General features: G+C 36.9%; 1 protein-coding gene across 1 annotated transcript; it reads left to right on the top strand.

The window, feature by feature from the left end:
- The first annotated feature begins 706 nt into the window (after positions 1 to 706).
- Positions 707 to 17,486, top strand: LOC145779938 (4-galactosyl-N-acetylglucosaminide 3-alpha-L-fucosyltransferase FUT6-like). The gene is made up of 5 exons (XM_082591626.1): positions 707 to 829; positions 5,338 to 5,388; positions 5,833 to 6,000; positions 11,403 to 11,637; positions 16,689 to 17,486. The coding sequence occupies exons 1-5, from the start codon at positions 723 to 725 to the stop codon at positions 17,301 to 17,303; spliced, it is 1,176 nt and encodes a 391-aa protein (XP_082447752.1). The 5' UTR covers positions 707 to 722; the 3' UTR covers positions 17,304 to 17,486.
- Positions 17,487 to 20,620: the final 3,134 nt, after the last annotated feature.

The following is a 20,620-nucleotide window of genomic DNA, read 5'->3' as shown; positions in this document are numbered from 1 at the left end:
GCAACAAAAATTGAATCAGTACGCGAAGATAGCTTAAGTTTATTGACTAGTGCATGATTATTATTGCAAGCTCTTGCGGTGGTCTTAAAGGTTTGAAACTAGCCATACCATAGCCTACAAATAATCAGCAAAGGATGAGTCTAAGGTTCTAAACCAGGGGTTCTTAACCAAAGGTGCTCGCACTACTAAGAGGTGCAAGACCTGTGCCTAGGCGGTGCGGGGATGCTGAATTACTGTATCAAGGCTTGTTATAATGTAGCGTATGAAGCTTTACCAGGTTTCAACAAAAATTTGGAACTGTAGGCGACTATTACTTTTCAGCCAATCCTAAGAGGGGGTGTGAGAACTGGTTGGTAATTTCAAGGTGGTGCCGACAAGGCAAAAGGTTAAGAACCGCTGTTCTAAACAGAAGTGTAACCAAAGGTTTGCTTAGATAATAATGATAATGGTAAGGTTTTATTAATTTTGATGTCGCTCTACAACTACTAAGATCTTTTAGCGGCAGAGCTCATTTTTAATTTCTGTATCAGATTTGTGATATCACCACATTATTACCCGACTTATCTTACAAAATACAATCATATTGTTAACATGCAGGTTTTAACAGGTGGCTCAACATACTTAGGCTACAGTTGCTGTTGCGTTACGCTTTTATTTTATAGTCGCACTTCTGCTGAAACATGAAGACGAATGTGTGCCAATTGTACAAAGGTAATCATTTAATGAAATTATGTTGTGGTGTGATTCTGATTTGTATTTCCATATACCTTATGGAGCATGCCATACTGTTAAAGAAAAACAAAATGCAATACGCACCTGCAAAAAATGGGTAAGTTCAATTTAGCATTAACTTTCTAAGATTAAAGTGAATCACCAACTTTCGTGAGACAACTTAAAGCACACCCTAATTGGTTTTAATAAGAATGGTTTAATTTGGCATCTTTTGTAAAATGTAGGACTTTAAACTATCCTGCCGGTGACCGAGTTTGACAGAGGAAAGTTTCCACTAATTGAAGTGTTGTCTGTGATTTATTTCATCCACTAGATGCCGCTAAATGGATCGATGTTTTTAAAGTGCGTTGCTCAAACGCAGACCCGTGGAGTCGAACCAGAGCTGCTTGATTTCGCAGATTCTTAGTGCATAAACTAACTGAGCGATCGAAGCGGACGAGGCAGGCGGATGTCCGACTCTCTCACCTTTGACTTTAAATGATTTATCAAACCTTATCACTGGCTCGGCAAAAACGTTTTAAGTTTGCCGATATCATTTATATGCAGCCACAGTAAGGTAACACTTGAAAAGTTGAAGCATCTGCTAGATGAGACTAGTGTACTGTATATAGTCAACATATTTTTTGTTGAACGGTTGACTTAAAGCTAGTTGCTAGGCTCCTGTTGGAAATTAACGTGGAGACGATTCACAAACTTTAAATAAGGCAAAATATTTTTCATTTTATAATTGACTGATGGTTGCCTTATTGATAAACCTTTAGATGCCAAACAAGAGGGGCCAGATATCCCAGTGTTTGGTACCCCAAGTTATAGAACTTATAATAACAACGTTGACTACCGTATACAAAACCCAAAGTAACTGAAGGCGTAATCATGATGACGTTCCATAAATTTAAAAAAATTAATATAATCAATTATTAAGATCATAAATCAGATTTCAGTCAGTCATATGCTGGTTTTCTTAAAGTCTCTTGGATAGTTAAACTAAGAAAACGCAAGAAAATGGTCCAATTTTTGAGGCTCAGTTACACAGGAAATTGTAGTTGGATCTAATAGATTTTTACCTTAATACGATGTGGTCATTCCGATCTTTATGAGTGGTATATAGTTGAGTACAATTATCACAAGCAATAAATATCGCCATGCATCCAAATACGATTTAACAACTATTTCTATTGAAAAAATACAGTAGGCTAGGCCTAATGATTTATTTCTGAGTTCAGTATTTTTTATTAAATATGGCTGGAGAATCAGCAGAGCCCTATTTACAGTATGGCATATGCATTTCGCTCTACTAGTGTAGAGCATCATTAGTGTCTCATTCAAACAGAATTATTTGATTATTTATTTTGAATTATTTGATTCTATTTGAATAAGGCACTAATGATGCTCTACACTAGTAGAGCGAAACGTATATGCCATAAATAGGGCTTTGCTGATTCTCCATCCATTTTTAACAAAAAATACTGAACTCTGAACTGATACTTGATGGAGAATCGCTAGCCTGCTGCTTCGCGTCAGGAGATCCCTTATCCTTAATGGAACTCAACAAATGCATTGATTTATTTTCTATTTGGCTTTGATGAAAGCTAAACTAGTAAAACAGTACATGGACACATTTTTTCGTTGTTTTAAATCGTCCGGATCTTACAATCGAGGATATTTTTTACCCTTTAACTGATCTTCTAAAATCGAAAAGTCTACATGCGTATTGGCTGTTGCATATTCTGTCCTCATAATCTTTAGATGAAGATTCAATCGTCACAATTAAGTGGTTACTCCAATACTCCATGTTTACGATTGCTGCACCTAATTCTTCTAATCTATCCGGTTGTCACCAGACAGCAGAATCCGTCATTTTTACATTGATTTAGCGTTTGCAAACTCACATTTTTAACACATTAATTTACAGTTTAGAATACGGTACTGATTGCAAAGTTTGATTTGCACGATGTTGGTGCAAGTTAAGGTGATGATGCGGATGCAGTGGCGGATCGCTGATCCTCTCTAAAACAAAGAAAAGTAACTTTATTGACAATGTATTTGCAAGGTCAGGTTAAGGTAAATCAGGAATATCTTGACACTACGGGATGCGAAACTCAAAATCTGCCGTCCATTGATCCAACTGAAAGGTTAACTATGCTGTCTACATCGTATTGCGCAATGCCGTGTTACTGCATGAGAATGTGTTTTGCACTGGCTGTTTTCACTTGATCGTTTCATGAAAGTAGTATTTGCTATGTTTTTTTAGAAAAGTATTAATACTTCATGAGTTTATTGCCTATTACATAATAAAGTTACATGGAGAACGGACAAAATAAGAAAAACAACGACTATTACCATATACATTCAAACGTTTATTCTATGAAAATGTTCACTTTACCAAACCCACGCTCTGCGTTTGTTCGAGCTGATGCCGCAGAGACGTCATTCGGTTTGCAGGCTGATGAAGCTTGTCCCATAGGCCACTATAACTTTGAATTGATAGTAAAAACTTCGTATTGTTTCGCCAAAAATTAGCTAAAACGTTTGAAGGCGCAAGGAACCAACGAAGATGGCTCGAACAGTTCGCAAGCTTACGAGTGATGGTTCACGTAAAACTGCGAATATTTAAATTTATGTTATCACTTGATTGTGGTTACAATTTGTAGTTATAGCCTAATATCTAATTGTCCAATAATATTGATGTGCATTATTTTTTTGTGTACATGCTCGCCAAGTTAATGCCCAATACGGCAATGGTCGTTTTTTTTGTCCGTTCTCCATACAAATTTTTTGTGTAATAGGCAATAAACTTATGAAATATTAATACTTTTGTCAAAAACATAACAAATACCCAGGGATGGAGGAACCACGTGGGCCTCGCGGGCCTGGGCCCACCTACGTTATTTTCTGGGTGGGCCTGGCCCACCCACTTTTGAAAGCCAAATGTCTTTGAAAAGGTAGCGAAAACGGCAAATTAGAGAAGGAGTTCCAAAAAAAGCTCTTCACTCAAACACACTAGTTTGATTACACAGGCCAACAAAAAAATTTTGGCACAAAAGGTGAGAGTCAATGTAGAGTATTTCAGAGCCCCTGATTCTAAAAATACACTTAGTTTTTTCGAATTTTCGAAACTACCAGGAATTGAATTTCGAACCAAGATTACGTTCTTCCGAAGCAAGGATAAAATTCTAAGCAGCTACTTTATTGAAGAACACAACTTTGTATTCTGTAATTATATAAATGGCCTTCGTACCTTGATGGGTGTTGCTCCGCTCAGTAGCCTATAGTAGGCCTACCATAATAAAGAATTGCGTTTGTTCATCGATGGCTTTGTTTTGCTTATTCGTCTAGTTTGTTAAGCAAAACAATGTATGTATTTTGTTGTTTGTACTTATAGTAGCTTAGTTAGTAAGTCTGATACTGTTGAAGTCAACAAATTAACGCAAAGCACAAGTTATATATTCTACATCTTAATATTGTATCCTAAGGCTTGCTTCACGTCGTATTTTGATAGTTACTAGGCCAGTAAACGTTAAATAGCCGTTTGTTTGCGTTGTAATTAACGTGATTGGTTCCAAATAGCGTTTATGAAACTCAGAAATGTGCCTGGGGTTACTTTCAGTTTTGTCTATGTAATAAACGACATGACGTTAAATCTATAGCGGCTCAAAATTGCAAAAAAAATGTTTTTGCTGTAGGCTATCTCAAAAACTAGAGCCAATTCGAAAAAAAGCAAGTGCATTTTCGGAATCAGGGGCCTCGAAATACCCTAAAATGACTCTCACACGCCGTGCCTTTAAAAAAAAATTTTTGTTGGCCTATGAATGATGAGATCTAATCTTCAAACTTTTCTGTTGAGCCCAACTGTTGATGGGCAGCACGTGTGGGTGTGCTTGCGTGTGATTGGTGGAGTAATCTATAAATCAATCTAATTGTTCTCTAAGGTTGAAACAATGATAACATTACATATTATGCAGTGCATGCACGTAGGCCTATTGTATAATGCTGCAGATTGTTTTTCCCAGGTTGGTATTAGCCTATAACTGTGTGTGTATTTTACCTTTTTATTTGTGTGTAGGCTACATCGCCATATTTTGTAGAGTGCTATAGAGCAATTTAACAATTTTGTAATTTGTTTGGCTAAATCGGGCCTAAAAACGGAAATTTTTTGCTGGTTGGCAGAAAAGGCAATCTAGAAAACACAATGCATAAACGATTTGAAGTAGGCTAGAAGGAATGCAATAATGTTATGGGGGGTCTGGAGGGCGAAGCCCCCCAGAAGTTTCATTAACTTTGACTGCTACGCCTTTGGGCCCACCTACTTTTAAAATGGTTCCTCCATCCCTACAAATACCACTTAATGAAACGATCAAGTGAAAACAGCCAGTGCAAAACAAACATTCCCATGCAGTAACACGGCATTGTTCAATACAATGCAGACAGCATAATTAGCTCTTCAGTTGGACGGGCAGCTTTCGAGTTTCGCATCCCGTAGTGTCAAAATATCCCTGATGTAAACCTACACATTATTGTATTTTGTGAAAATCACCTCCTATAAGGCTACTGGTTAGATCTGCTCCTGTGCTGACGACGAAGTTAAATAATATTTTCTTATTTCAGTTCTAGAGCATCTGCAACGAACTACACCGTCTCAAAAATCGAAGATAGAAAGTAGGTTGAAAAGCCTTCTTTGGCGTTGAGTAGGCTATTAAGTTTTATACTTTCAAAACAAAGCAATCAAATAAAAGTAAAAGAATTGATCTTGGATTGATAAGAAATTGGAACAAAATTCTGTAAATAGATTTAATTTTTCAAATGAAGTTATATCAACTGAAAGATGAAAATTACAACATTTCGAATTTTACAACAGGCTTTAAAATGTCTGTTTGTTTTTTATTGCTGACTGAAAAAAGCAGTCTATCATAAAAAATGTAGCCTATCTTGAGATTGTATATGAAACAATCGATGGTTTAAATAAATAAATTTTGCATCTTGTAATTTCAATTTTGTCACAAACAAAAACAGCTTTTTTATTTCATCTAATTTCATTTAACCGAAAACATCCAAAACATTTTATTAAATGAAAACTTATTTCATTGCTTTTGGATCATGAAGCTACATTTTGTACTGGCGAAAGGACTGGGGTGTAGATGGTGGATTTTCGGATGGCAACTGGGGAGATTGTACAGTCACGCATGACAGATCGAAATTGAAAGACGCAAAAGCTGTTGTCTTTCATTACACGGCGCTTGATAACGAAGTCATGCCTTGGAAACATTACAGGTAGATGCTTTATTATTTTTGTTTAGATCTACATTCTTGGCTTAGGATTAGTGTCTGGCCTGTTGTGTAAAAGAAGAAGTTTCTATGAAGCAATTTCGCCACATGTCATTGTTAAGACTAGATATTTTTATGTCAAATTGGGATTTGCCTTTGCGTAAAATTTTAAATGAGTCAGCAGAGAATTTTTGATCTGTGCAAAAAGAACAATCCATGATATGGTCCTTGATGGCACTTTTCTTTAAGTCTCTAAAGTTCAGATGCTCCCGTACTCTCGTGGTCAAATGTCTGGTGGACATACCGATGTACGTCAATGCCGAATCACACGGACATGTAAAACAATATACGACATTTGAGCAGAGAGACGAAGGCGTCTGGGACTTTAGTTGAAAATACGAACTAATTTTAAATGTTTTATAAACAGGAAAAACGTCCACATCAAATTTATTTTTCATAAACTGTCCGATTTTACGAGCAAACGTTTTGGATTCTTTTCCCACAAACGGAATGGACAAGCAATGCTTCACATTTAACTCATTTTCAGCCTTTTCTTTTTGGTTGGAATTCTCAGAGATAAAACGATTCAATATTTTCTCAAAGTACAATTTTGGATAACCATTATTATAAAACATTTGTTTCAATTTCTCTATTTCAATATTAAAAAGAGCATCATTGCAGCAAATCATTTTAGCCCGAGCTAATAGGCACAAGATCAAACCAGACTTCCATTTCAATGGGCAGAATGCATCAAAGTTCAAAAACAAACCAGTATGAGTTGGTTTGCGCCAAACCCAAGTATCAAATCCAGTGGCATTAATTTTAATTTCAACGTCCAAAAAAGGAAGGGTTTCACGTGCTTTTTCGATTGTAAATTTAATGTTTTTATGTTGAGAGTTCAGCATATCTAAAAAGGTTTCACATGAGGTTTCTTTATTGAATACCGCAAAAATGTCATCAATGTAACGTAAGAACAACTTCGGGTGAAATGCTAGATGTTTTTCAAATAATTTTGTTTCCAAATGTGCCAGAAAAAAATTAGCAATAGTAGGGCCCAATGGAGATCCCATGGCCACACCGTCAATTTGTTTAAACAATTGGTTTTTATACATAAATATGCCTTCGGTAGCTAAATTCATTAACTTGACAAATACGTCACGCTTGAAAGGTAATTGAGTTGGTTTTGTTTCCGAATAAATGTAGTCAGCAATGATGTTAACAGTCTCTTTCAAAGGTACGTTCGTAAACAGAGATTTAACATCAAAACTGACCATCATCTGTCCAGAAGACGGAGAATAATCTTTTAGTTTTTCTAAAAAATGACTTGTGGAGTTAAGCATATACGAATTTGGAATGTACGGTTTAATCATGCTATCTAAGAATTTTGCCAGTTCATATTCCGGAGAGCCTATCATAAAAACAACAGGCCGAAGAGGGTTACCTTCCTTGTGCACTTTTACCAAGCCGTATAATTTACCGGGGTTACTGCCCGATGGAATCAGTTTTGTTATCAATTGTTTGTCGAAGTCTTTAAAGTACTTACGGATGTAGTACGCAATTGACTTTTCTTTTGAAATGATGGGATGTGATTTGCCGCTGTCTGAAATACGTTCAAACTTCGATTTATCATTGACTATAAAGTCCAGTTTCAGATAGTAATCCGAGGTGTTTAAAATTGCTGTCCCTTTTCCTTTATCAAATTTACAGATCTTGATGTCTTTATTTTTTGATAGAGTGTTCAGAGTTCGGTGTATTATTTGATTTCGTTTTGACGAGCAAGCACGTTTTGCATCAGACATGAATCGTTTAAAGGCATACTAAAGGAAAATTTCAAACCGGAATTAAGCATTAAAATGAGTAAACTGAACATTCAAGAATACATTTCAAAAACAATTACCCAAAAAAATTTGTTTTCAATGGCGCTGGCAAGGCCCAAAGTCCAGTGTTTCATTTATTTTCATTTTTTTCAAAATGACCAAAACGTGCAAACACAGCTCAAGAATACGTCATAAAGTCCAGCAATAACAAAAGCCACGTTACCAATCTGATGTTTTGAGCAAACTGTCTGCTGTTTTGATGTTAAAATGTGCTGTTTTGATGTAAATACATACATAGCCTACAGTCAAATCGCCCGCAGTAACAATTATTGCGTGATCGGTTGATTGCTAGACTTTATGACGTAGACTTTATGACGTTATTTACAGTCGCACGCTTCGTTGCTCAGGCCAATCTCGTTTTGAAAGCTCTGACAAAAGCACGCCCACAATGGTGGTCAGACCGCAATGGGGCAAAATTTTATTGAAAATCGTTTTATGGTAGCATGTTAAACACAAAGAACGTGGAAAATCGCCAAGTCAGGTTTTTCCTTTAATACCCCTTTAACCATAAACTTAATTTCATCCTTAGATTCATCGTCAAGCGTGATTTCTTTTTCTTTCCTTGCCGAGTAAATTAATTGTTCCATGTTCGTTTTTATGCTGTCAATTTGAACTTTTTTCGGCAAAATGTGATGGTCTAATCCAAACCGCAAAGCGTCTTCTTCCAATAGACTGAGTTTCTTGCTACTCAAATTTATAATACAATTAGGAGATTTGTTTCGCTGTCGTCGCCAGAGGTTGGTGAGCTTTTTTTGGTGAACATCAAGAGTTTGTTTTGCAAAGACTTTAAATTGTTCTGACAACAAAGATATTAAACATGTTTTCTGAAAGAAACTGAGTGCTGCTAGCGTCTGTCTCTTGTTTTCCTCATATTTGCTTTCCACAATGCGCAATTCCCGGCTAATTTCTTTTAACTTTCTGGTTACAATGATTTGATAGAGTTCATCCGGCTTTTTATAAACACTTAATCGTGGCGGTTTAAATTTCAAAAATTCTGGGCATATTTTTAAATTTAAGCATGTTTCAAAATATCGTTTGTCCAATCTCAATTTGACTAGTTTTCTTCCGCAGCGCTCTATGTTTCTGAGCTGGTTTACAGGAATACCTCTCTTGTTGCTGATATGATAATATAGTTTCGGGAGAGAGTTTGCTTTTTTTTGCTTTTTTATACCAATACCAATTATGTACCAAAGAGTCAAAAGCAAAGATCGATATTTTTAAAAATATCTCAGAGACAAAGTCATCACTGGAGCTGTGTCGAACCTCGGTCGAACCGACTTTCTTCCGAGCGTCGTGCAGACATTGTCGCCATTTAGCCACGCGGCCGAGGGCTTTACCCCTTCTATTACCAAGCTTTATAAAATGATCAACCGCCTGACAACACGCTATTCCCTAACGATTGATATTTATTAAAATCAGTCTTGTCTCCACAGCAAGAGTTTTTACTATTCTATATACTTTTTCACTTCTTTCAGTAAATAAAAGAAGGATTTTAAATAAATGATAGCAATAACCTAAACAACTCACAATAATCATAATAGCACAGAGAAGTAAGCAGTAACAAAGCCTTATGGAAAAATAGCGGAAATTGTTGTGCGAAAGAACAAAAAAAAAAAAAAAAAAAAGACCGATCCATCGCCTAGCAACGCTCAGCCAATCAGAGCGAAGGAGAGCAAGCTATCTTTCCTAGCCCACAATCTAGCATTGCTTTTATGCAGTTTCCGTCACATTTATGCTGTGATTTTTTAAAAGTAGAATTTTCTTCTGCGGTACTTGCAGGTTTGACAGCAAATACCTATTTGAGATGTCTTAAAAAACTTAAAATCGGAAACCTGCTGCAAATAGTGCTTTCTAAGACACAGTTTAACTGGGTAGTTAGAGCCATGCAGTGTTATCAATGGTTTAAATAGTTGATCATATTTTTATAGAAGAAATTATATAGCCTGGATGGTGTGCTGTGCTGCAACTGCTACGTTGTTTGTTTGAGTTGTTACAATTCACTGGAGTGAAAAATTAATCAAAAGGCCAAATCTTTTAAATGAAACCCATTTCTTAGCCTGCAAAGAGTCAAAAGTGGCTGATTTTCCAAAGACAATTTCAAACATTTTTCTTTGCATTCTTTGTATTTAATGGCACTTGTGGCATTTTGCATCATAAAATCAAACAGGGTTTTAAATTGCACGTGACTTAAACCAGTATAATATGCAAACAATTCACTAACAGGAGAATTTAAAATGGATCTTGCACTAAAAAATGACCCTTCTTGCAATTGTAGCAAAAGAAGAGATTGCGATTCATGTTGCATTTTTAGAGCATACAGTTCTTCTTTCAAAGCTTGATTTTCAGTTATCAGCTTGCATGATGCATTATTGCATTGCATTATGCATTGCATTATGCATTGCATAATGATGCAATGAACAGTGAATGAGATGACCATGTACAAAAGAAGCAAAAAAGTATTTCAGAAGCACAAAACAATAGCCTAGTAGGTTATAATTATCCATAACATCTCATTTAGTCATTTTGCAATGGGTTGGGCTATGGTTTATTCTTGATTTGTATGAATTAATTAGGCTACTGGTAGGCAACTAGGCTACCATTGGTATTATATATTTCAGTTCATTTTTTTATCTTATATACAACCATTGAATTTAAACAACCATAGTTTACAGGCTATGCTATTCATTGCAGAATCATGCAAGCTGATAACTGAAAATCAAGCTTTGAAAGAAGAACTTTGTGCTCTAAAAATGCAACATGAATCGCAATCTCTTCTTTTGCAACAATTGCAAGAAGGGTCATTTTTTAGTGTAAGATCCATTTTAAATTCTCCAGTTAGTGAATTGTTTGCATATTATACTGGTTTAAGTCACGTGCAATTTAAAACCCTGTTTGATTATTTGATGTAAAATGCCACAAGTGCCATTAAATACAAAGAATGCAAAGAATAATGTTTGAAATTGTCTTTGGAAAATCAGCCCCTTTGACTCTTTGCAGGCTAAGAAATGGGTTTCATTTAAAAGATTTGACCTATAAATTAGTTTTTCACTCCAGTGAATTGTAACAACTCAAACAAACAACGTAGCAGTTGCAGCACAGCATACCATCCAGGCTATATAACTTCTTCTATAAAAATATGATCAACTATTCAAACCATTGATAACACTGCATGGCTCTAACTACCCAGTTAAACTGTGTCTTAGAAAGCACTATTTGCAGCAGGTTTCCGATTTTAAGTTTTTTAAGACATCTCAAATAGGTATTTGCTGTCAAACCTGCAAGTACCGCAGAAGAAAATTCTACTTTTAAAAAATCACAGCATAAATGTGACGGAAACTGCATAAAAGCAATGCTAGATTGTGGGCTAGGAAAGATAGCTTGCTCTCCTTCGCTCTGATTGGCTGAGCGTTGCTAGGCGATGGATCGGTCTATCACCCTATGAAAATCTTTTAAATTTGCAGTACATTAAAAACTTAGCCAACAAGGTTTTTGTATTGTTATGTTTTATAGTTTTCACACGAACATTTTCAGAGATCCAAACCAGGTCTTTGTGTTTCGTACAATGGAAAGTCCTGCATATGTCGCAGATTACGAACAAAGAACCAGTTTTGCTAAGTTTGATGGAGGTTTTATCAACTGGACCATGAGTTATCGAACAGATGCCGATATATTCAATCGTTACGAAATAGGCAAGGGAATATTTTCTCAGTTGCACAAACAAAACGTGCATTTGGAAGAAATGTTGTCGTTGAAAAAGCGAGTTGCTGTAAGTCTTTGAAAATGAACATAAACTTAATACTACCGGTACGTTAAATTTTTTTGTAGTAGCCTAGGCCCTACATTACACCAGTTAATAAAATCACGTTGATTTGCATGTTGTTTTACGTGTAGCTTAACCTATGGCTATAGGCTACTTAAGACCTGGGACCGAGACGATTTTAAGTGCTCGTAACTTTTTCCAAAGGCCAGGGAACTTGATAAAACCACCGCGTATTCTTTAGATGTAGTGCGCATTCCTTAGAAGTGTCTGATTTGAGGCCCCTAGGATCTCATTGCTACCGGGCTGCAACTTTGTAAAAGGTACCATAAAAAAAAACCTAGACCGAGATTCAACAATAGTTTGACCAATCGGAGCGGTGCTGATCAGTGAAGCGTAATATGCTGTTCTCACCAGTCAGTGGAGCGTAAGATTGCGTTTTTCGCTAATCAAGGCCAGTGTTGCCAAATTTGGTAGTGTACTCTGTTTATCATTTCAGTGAAGGGATCAATCAATCAATGTTTTATTTGTCAGGAACATAGTTCATGTTTGACATATGCAAGTAATATACACAATGCAAAAGTTACACAAGTTCCCATACCGACAGGGAAACAACGAGACGACTATACGGTCTAATAGTCAATTCGCAGTGGCGGATTCAGAACGTAATTTATGGGTGGGCCTAGGAAATATCTTGGTGGGCCTTCACCAATAATGCCACAGCGGACAGTATACAAAAAATTAGTGTTCCCGGATCTTCTACACAAGGCGAAGTCTCATAGGTTTCGAGTTAAAAAAGTTGATTACGTTATCATAATCCAAACTGTCAATGAGTTGTCTTTCAAAATACAAAAGTTTCAAGTTGTTAAGGCGTCCAGTCAGCATGGATGATCTCAAGCGCGTTTGGATCCTGTTTTTTGCGGAAAAAAGTCTCTCAACCCTGCAGGACGTGGAAGGCAGTGTTATGATAGTCCTTAAAACACTGTTTATATTCGGGAAAATGTCAGCTGGGCAGCTGTCCAGTAGCCTACTTCCTTTAAGTAGGAAAGGTTAGAAAAGTAGGAAATTTTCCCCGATCCATTTTCCGTCTGATGCGTTGAATGAATACGGCATGTTCAATTGTTCAGCATCTGCGATCTCAATGCCATACAGTGCACACGGGCCATTTAGAATGTTTTTTCGCCAAAAGTGGCAGATTCAGTTGCGAAAGAGGCCGCTGCAGTGCTATCATTAATCCATAGGCCTACGTGTCGTCCATAAAGCGGCAGTTTAACTCCGTTATCTGCCTGTCAAGAATACAGTTCCACAGCTCCCATCCTCATTGCTCTTGACAACCGACGTTTTTCCTAGCATTGTGGTGACAACAGACTTGTGAAACTTCGAAGGCAGCTTGCGTTCATGAGAAGCAACCACGTCCCAGTTAGTTATCTCATGGTTTACGATCAGTTCTTCTGTCAGTTTGAGCACGTCACCAAAGTCACTCTTCGAATCCTCGCGGAAAGTTGCATATGTAGCTTTGTGTAAATCAGTGCTTCTCAACCTCTGGGACGCGACCCAAAACTGGGTCGCCGTTTCATTTGGCTGGGTCGCTGTAAGATGTGGTGATAAAAAATAATGTCTCTTGAGCAAAGTTAAAACTGCCTACCACTACTTTAGTTTTCGTAATTTCCACTATTCAAACTACGCCGCAGGTTTCACCCGACGGTTTTGCCACACGCAATTTGCGGTGAAGTGTACACAACAGTAGCCTACATATAGGCCTACTAGACTAGGGAATTGCAACAATTAATTGAAACAGCTAATTGCTTCAAAAACCACACCAAAACTTAATCTTCCCAAAAGAAGATTATAAAATCTTCGCAAAATTATGCGAAGATTTTAATGCAGAATACAAACATATTCTGTGCTTGTGTGATGTGAGGTGGTTATCTCGTGGCAAAGTACGGTACTGGAGAGATTTGTAACTCTGCGCAAGGAGGTAAAGGTACTTTTGATATACAAGAAGCATAGCTTGGTAAAAAAGTTACTACCTGCCTGTGTCAGAGCGGGTTTTCTGCGCTTGCTCACATCAAAACAAAGGAGAGAAATTGTCTTCAGCCTGAAGATGATATGAGATTGGCACTGAGAGCAAAACAGTTCCAAATTTTGACAAACTTGTTGAAACAATAGAAAGTTAAGGCTCACATTAATTAAATTCGACCTTTTGTTGTTATGTTTAATCGTGTTATATAGCCTATATGAGTGTGGCTCATTTTTTCATTCTTACAAAACGTTGGCGAAACGTAGTTTTGATAAAAGGGTCGCCAAATCTTCGCTATTAATTTAACCTTAATATTTGGGTCGCCACAAATAAAGGTTAAGAAGCACTGGTGTAAATTGTTTATGGGCTGTTAAAGTGGTATCATGTTGTGAAATAGTGATGCCACAGGCAATTCAGTGCCACTTGATTGTTCTGGTGTTAAACATCCATATGTTGTTTTTTTTTCATGAAGCTGATTTTGGTGGGCCCACAGTCAATCTGGGTGGGCCTGTACCAATCAGGCCCACCCGGTAGATCCGCCCCTAGTCAATTGCCAAGGGAGATTAACTTAGTCCCCATTTAGAAACAATTTGGTACCCATTCATTAAGTGTGGTTGGCGGCACTGCTCAAGGCTTAGACTGCTGATTAGTCAGTCCCAGTGGTGAGCCGTTTTTGAATGGCAGTTGTAAATATGAAGCCAATCGGCATAGCCTACCAACAACTAAACTTCACACTTAGGCTAAATTGGAAAGTGCTGATTGTACTTTAACATTTCAAAAAATACCAGATATTGCAGATTCTTTTCTACTAGTTTGTCTCTCAGCCACATGTTCTAATGAACATAACCTAGCTTAAAACTGCATTCATTAAAAACCCTGTTGGTTAGGCTACAGATTTTTCTGTGAGGACTTGTTGGATTCATGATGACTCTTTTGGTGTTTAAATTTAATGCCTCAAACTGGCACCTTCCTCAACATGAAATGGCCTGTTATAACGAAGGATTTGAACTAGCCTACAACATGCCTGTTAGTACATAAACCATCACTAGGCTAGTAGCAGAGATGTACGCAGTGCTGTATTAGTAAAAAAAAAAGCACAGGATATACTGTCAGATTTTCCAAAATTATAAATAATAGGCTACACAACTAGCAAAATACTAATCTTTATTCTACCATAACATGAATTATCAACATCAAAATTGGACGAGAGGTACAAAATTGTTTATTTTTCTATCAATAGGCCTACATTCCAAACAACCTGCCGAAAGGAATCTACATCTTTATTCTCTTTACAAATTTGGGATCTAGAAGTTGTCAAGAATCAGTAAAGATAGCATAGGCTTTGGCTCTCTTTGGAAAACCAGAGAGTATACTAAAGTTGGTCGAAAAAGCAGAGAGTATACTGCGTATACCGCCGTATACCCTCGAATACAGCACTGGATGTACGACGTACGTATACGCCGCAAATTCTACGCCGTAGACTTTTTGTTTACGCTAACGCTTACGCCGCATTTTTTTTTGAATAGTTGTCGCTTGAGGCTACGCCGTAAAGTTTTCGTAAAGTTTTCGCCGTAAAGTCAGATGCTTGTGTTTCTTCGGGGAAATTCAAAATAAAACTTGTTTGTTTCGAGTGGTTTATACCGTGTGAATGTTTGGCACCTAGCAAACAAAATGAGTTTACGCTAGTGTATGCGCTGACGCCGCCAACTGTTTTTACAAGTTACGTTGACGCATACGGCGTATGATTTTTTGAACGTTTGCGTTTACGCTGACGGCGTCAATATTTTTTGTATGCGCGTACATCATTGGCTAGTGGCTATAGCCTATCATTATCAAATTATACATTTTCTTTATGTTTTTATAAAAGGCCTATAACTTGTTCACTGGGAAAATGTAAAAGTTATAGCCTAATACTATCCCGTGTACCGTACATTAGGATTGATGTGTTCTTTAGTTTGTCTATTGGGAATGTTTTAATAACAACTATACTACTTTGAATGATTTCATCACATAATATTCATGTTGATTTCTACTTCATTGGGTTATCAATAATTACTCCATAGGTTATGCGTGAGAAAATTAAGTTACTGGAAAAAAATCTGTTAACACAAAATATTTTAGTGGTCATTATGAGAGTTTAATATAAGACAATCTCAAACCTGAGAACGATTTGTTCTCAATAAATGCTATCATGTAGATTTGGTGAACAACCGCCATGTAAATTATCTGGGCTACTGCAATGGTTGAGTGTAGCCTATAGCCTAACAGACATTTCTATTACCGTACAAAGAACTTTTTGCAAGTATCCTGAATTGTGACCTTATCGATTCTGTTAATGGTAAATATTATTGTTGTGTTGGTCAGTCAGAAGTGAACAGGGAATTAGATTGGATGTTTTATTCTAATGTATGGATATCTTATGAAAGCGTAGTAGGCTATAAACGGCCATTGACCCTTACGTAGCCTACATGGTACGGTATAAATAACCGATTTGAGGCCCCTGGGATCTCATTGCAACCGGGTCTAAATTATCCCTTCAAGCGCCCTGCCTTATGTGCTTTGTTTAATTTAAACATGTAAGCTCGTGTTATGTCACTGCGTCATGTTTTATTCTATGCTATAGTGTTCATCCATGTCACAATGGCATCACCAAAACGTTGGTAGGCTATAAAATTATTCGTTTTACATGTAGGATTGAATGAAACGTGGAAATGACGTTTTAACGTAACGTTCGCTTTAGGTCACCACTAAACCTAACGTGACTATAACGTCACTGATATATCTGCTTCAAAGACAGAGGCCTATAGTGTTTTCGTTGTCTTGTGACTTTAGTTTGACTGGCATTCTGCCGGATTGGTTTACAATTACATGCAGCACTCAGTGGTTGCAGTGGAAAGTGCTTTGCTTTGCTTTGCAAAGTTTATCTTGAATTCTACATTCACATTACACAACTACGTGGTAACATTTATTGACTTTTAGAAGACTCCATCTTCTAATGAACATAATGTCATAAATAAAAACCTATTTTTTTACTTTTCAGATTTGGGTCGTAAGTAACTGTGACATTGTGTGGGGATCTATCGTAAGAATGAAATATGTTCAAGATCTCGTCGATGCCGGGTTGGAAGTTGATCGATACGGAGCGTGCTTCAATAATTCTGCTGAATATAATAAAATGCCATCAAAACGACTCGATTCATATAAATTTTACTTGTCGTTTGAAAATTCTTTGCATTGCAAAGACTATGTGACTGAAAAATTTTGGACACAAGCTATACGAAAGCAAAGAGTTCCTGTTGTCTGGGGACCATCAAGAGAAGACATACAAAAGTTAGCTCCAGCTGGATCATATATACACACCGAAGATTTTAAATCTCCGGCAGAAGTTGCTTCTTACTTGATGTATTTGCATAAAAACGATACAGCTTATCGTGAATACTTTCGGTGGCGAATGAAAAGTGAAAGATTTTTATCTGCAGACAAAAGAAAAGAAGAAGAACTTTGTCAACGGCTGAAAGACAACCGAAGAAGGAAAGTAATTAATTCAATAACTGATTTTATGTATAAGCAAGAACCAAATGAATGTTTACGAAAAAAAGAAACTAAAAACATTACACCAACCCAGGTTCATGAAAGAGGACTCCTTGAAAATTAAGCATAACACAAAGCAAAGAAAATTTTGTGCGTAACAAAAATGATAATAATATGTTAATTAATGAAGTCCCACTACCAGGGCTTGGCGTGTTTACATGTTTACAATCTACAGCCCAGTTAAGAATAATGTTTTGAACTATTGTACCAGTTTTAACAACTGCGTTTTGAATTAAATGTCTGAAAAGTACCGTAATATACAGCATATAGCCTACCTTGTGTAAAATTGGTATAGGTCTACTCTCCGCGACTCCTGAAGTTCGATACGCGACCCCCGACTCCTTGCGGGTCTCGAACTCCACTTTGAAAAGCCCTATGCAGGGTTGCCATCGACATGGACCCCAAAATAAGGAAAACCAAAAAATTAAATTTTTATACGGAATGAAACTTTTTGAACAAATTTTTGCATTTATACGAGCCATGACAGATCACATTCCATACTTTTTGCCAGAAATATGCTTTTCCGGCAACTCCGTGTTTGTAAAAAATAGCCTAGGCCTACTTCGTGTTGGGCTTTGACTGTCATTTTACTAAGTCTGTTTATTTTCTTGGTCCACTGAGCCGAAACAACAGAGAACGATCGCTCCACAAATGCATTACTGAGCGGAAGGAAGATGATGTTATTCAGCTTGCAGAGCAATGAAAAAAAGTCGTCTCCAGTGAAGATCTTCATCCACTTGTGCTCAGGTTCATCCTTGCGAAACACATCATCTGGAAATTTTCTTGAGCAGAGCATTAACAGCCGAGACACTCATCCTTTATTCCATTGGCTGATCAGTTTGCTTCGCCAGCCGCTTGATTTCCTCGTATTCAAATGTTTGATCTCTTAGCAGGGTCCAGTTGATATGCGTTGGACGCTTTTTCAAATCAATACCACCATCATCTAATTTCAGTTTTGTCCCCACTAGTGGGGGTGGCCGATTCTTTCCTTGCAGCGCTTGCCTTCACTCCTATTCTCCATCTCGTTCTGTCCGTCGTATCGTCTTCCTTTAGTCCGACTTTGTTTGCCTCATTCTTTACTTGTTCCTTCCATGTTCTTTTAGGACATTCCCGTTTCCTCTTCCCATCTACTTTCAAAGTCAATGCGTTTCAAAGAAAACTTCCTTCGTCCCTCTTTAGTACATGCCCATACAATCTTACTCTGTTTGCCCTGGCAAACTGTTCAATAATCTCTCTCATCTCAAGCATATCTTTCAGTCCTCAGTCTTATTTTCCCTTCTGGTTTTTACTCCACACATTGCTCTCACCATTGCCCTTTCAGTTCTTTTCACAATAGCCAGTTTACTCTCTCTTAATATCCATGTTTCGCTGCCATACAATATTGCAGACCGCACACAACTCCGATAGGCTTTCTCATTCATTTTTAATAAACACTTTTTTTCCATATAACATTTCCCTGAACTTTGCCCAACCCAGCCTTGCCAATTTTGTCACATCTGCTTCGCATCCACCGCTTCCATTTTTTTGATCATCCAAATAATAGAAGCTGGTCACTATTTCAATTCCATAACAAAAACTTTCTTCGCAATCCTCAACTAAATCTTTTCCTTTATCATATTTCCCACAAATAAAACATTTTGCCAGTCTTGCTGTAACTCTTCTCGTATTGACACTTTTTGTCTGTTACCACTTAGGCCTACGTACTTATCCCACTTATTGATATAACTTATTCAAAAAAAAAAGATAACAGTTTGTAATTGATGAAAGTAAGGCTAAATAAAGGACTCAAATCAAAAACAAGGACATTTCTTAGAAATAAGGGGACAAAAATTTTTTCCAAGATATTACCGTTCAAACTAAGGACAAATCTTAGAAATAAGGACGGTATGGCAAAATAATTAGTCAAGAACGCCATCGTGGCAATAAAAAGTTTCAATGTTCTCCTCAACGGATGCGATTGACGCGTAACCACCGAAGATAAAGATTTTAACACTGCAGAAACGCATAACAATGTTTTTTTTCATTAAAATTAGTTAAGTCTGTCGATAGAAAAACAGCAAATTCCTACTTAGCTGACAACTAAAAGATGAAAAACGATCAAAACTCTGATTGTGACCGAAAAACGATAATAACGTCATCGTTTTTCAGTAAGTGACTGGTGACTTCCCTCCCCCACACCCCTGATATACTATATATTTCAGAAAAAATTCACACCTCGTAGCTTCGCTTCAGTTTAGTCCATGGATTCCCAACCTTTTTTGCTGTTCGTACCCCTTTGTCAGGTCATAGCATTCTTCGTAGGCTACCCTAAAAAAAATCTGATTAAATTTTTCAGGTATATATTACTAAATTAAGCTACATTGCTTTTATAGCTCAATTAAACGTGAAACCGATCTTTCACACAAAATGAAAAAATTACCAAATTGAATAAAATGTCGGTTATTTTGTTTGTCACTTCTCAGTAAGATATTTGTTGCTGCTTCATTGATAAATTTCGCTCAAACGATGGTTCGATTTTAATCAAGGCAACACGCAAATCATCTTCCAGTTGCAGACAATTTCTCCACTTATTCTTGATAAACGTCATGGTCGAAAAGCCACTTTCACAGTAATAAGTTGTTGAGAAGAGAATTAACACTGTAGGCTAATGGCTTTCATAGCAAGACTTGGGAAAGATTCATAGCAACACACCAAAAATCTTCTAACTTTGATTTGTGGCAGCTTTTCATTTCGATGATGTTCTTCAAACTATCCTCATCTGACATTTTTGTTAAATCAAAAAAGAAATGGATTTATAATCCGGAAATAGTTCAATTCACCAGCAAAAAAGTAACTATCGAAAGAATCAACCAGCATCTTTAAATGGGAAATAATTTCATTTTTGACATTTTGCTGCAAAAAGTTATCTGCAATTTGATCAAGACAAGGAAAATTAGTAAGGTTTCCATTTTCAGCAGCAGTAGGCTAAGTAAAAAAACACTGTTCTGAGACAATGAGGCTTCTTAGCCTACTAAATAACAACAATTATTTGTAGATATTTGCTTTTTTCAAAGCAAAGACGGTAATGGCATAATAGCATTTACAATTCCAAAATAAAATTGTACTGTGAAATCTGTTTGAAAAGCTGCTTTGTGGCCCAAGGATCTTCGTAGACTACCCCTTGATGTTTAATCTCGTACCTCCAAGTGGTACGAGTAGCCTACCCCGGTTGGGAACCCCTGGTTTAGTCAATTAAATGCACCACATTGCTCTTGAATGATTTTATTTGTGTAAACACTCGAAAAACCAATGAATTGTCTGAGAAACAATAAAGGTATGTGGCAAAAATGCAGAACGCTTTGAAGTTTGAAAACTTAACGCCGTTGTGACCAGCGTTGTCAG

This window comes from Aplidium turbinatum, chromosome 11 (genome assembly GCF_918807975.1).
Source record: "Aplidium turbinatum chromosome 11, kaAplTurb1.1, whole genome shotgun sequence".
Classification (NCBI taxonomy): Eukaryota; Metazoa; Chordata; class Ascidiacea; order Aplousobranchia; family Polyclinidae; genus Aplidium; species Aplidium turbinatum.
This window is presented reverse-complemented; position numbering and strand designations above follow the sequence as displayed.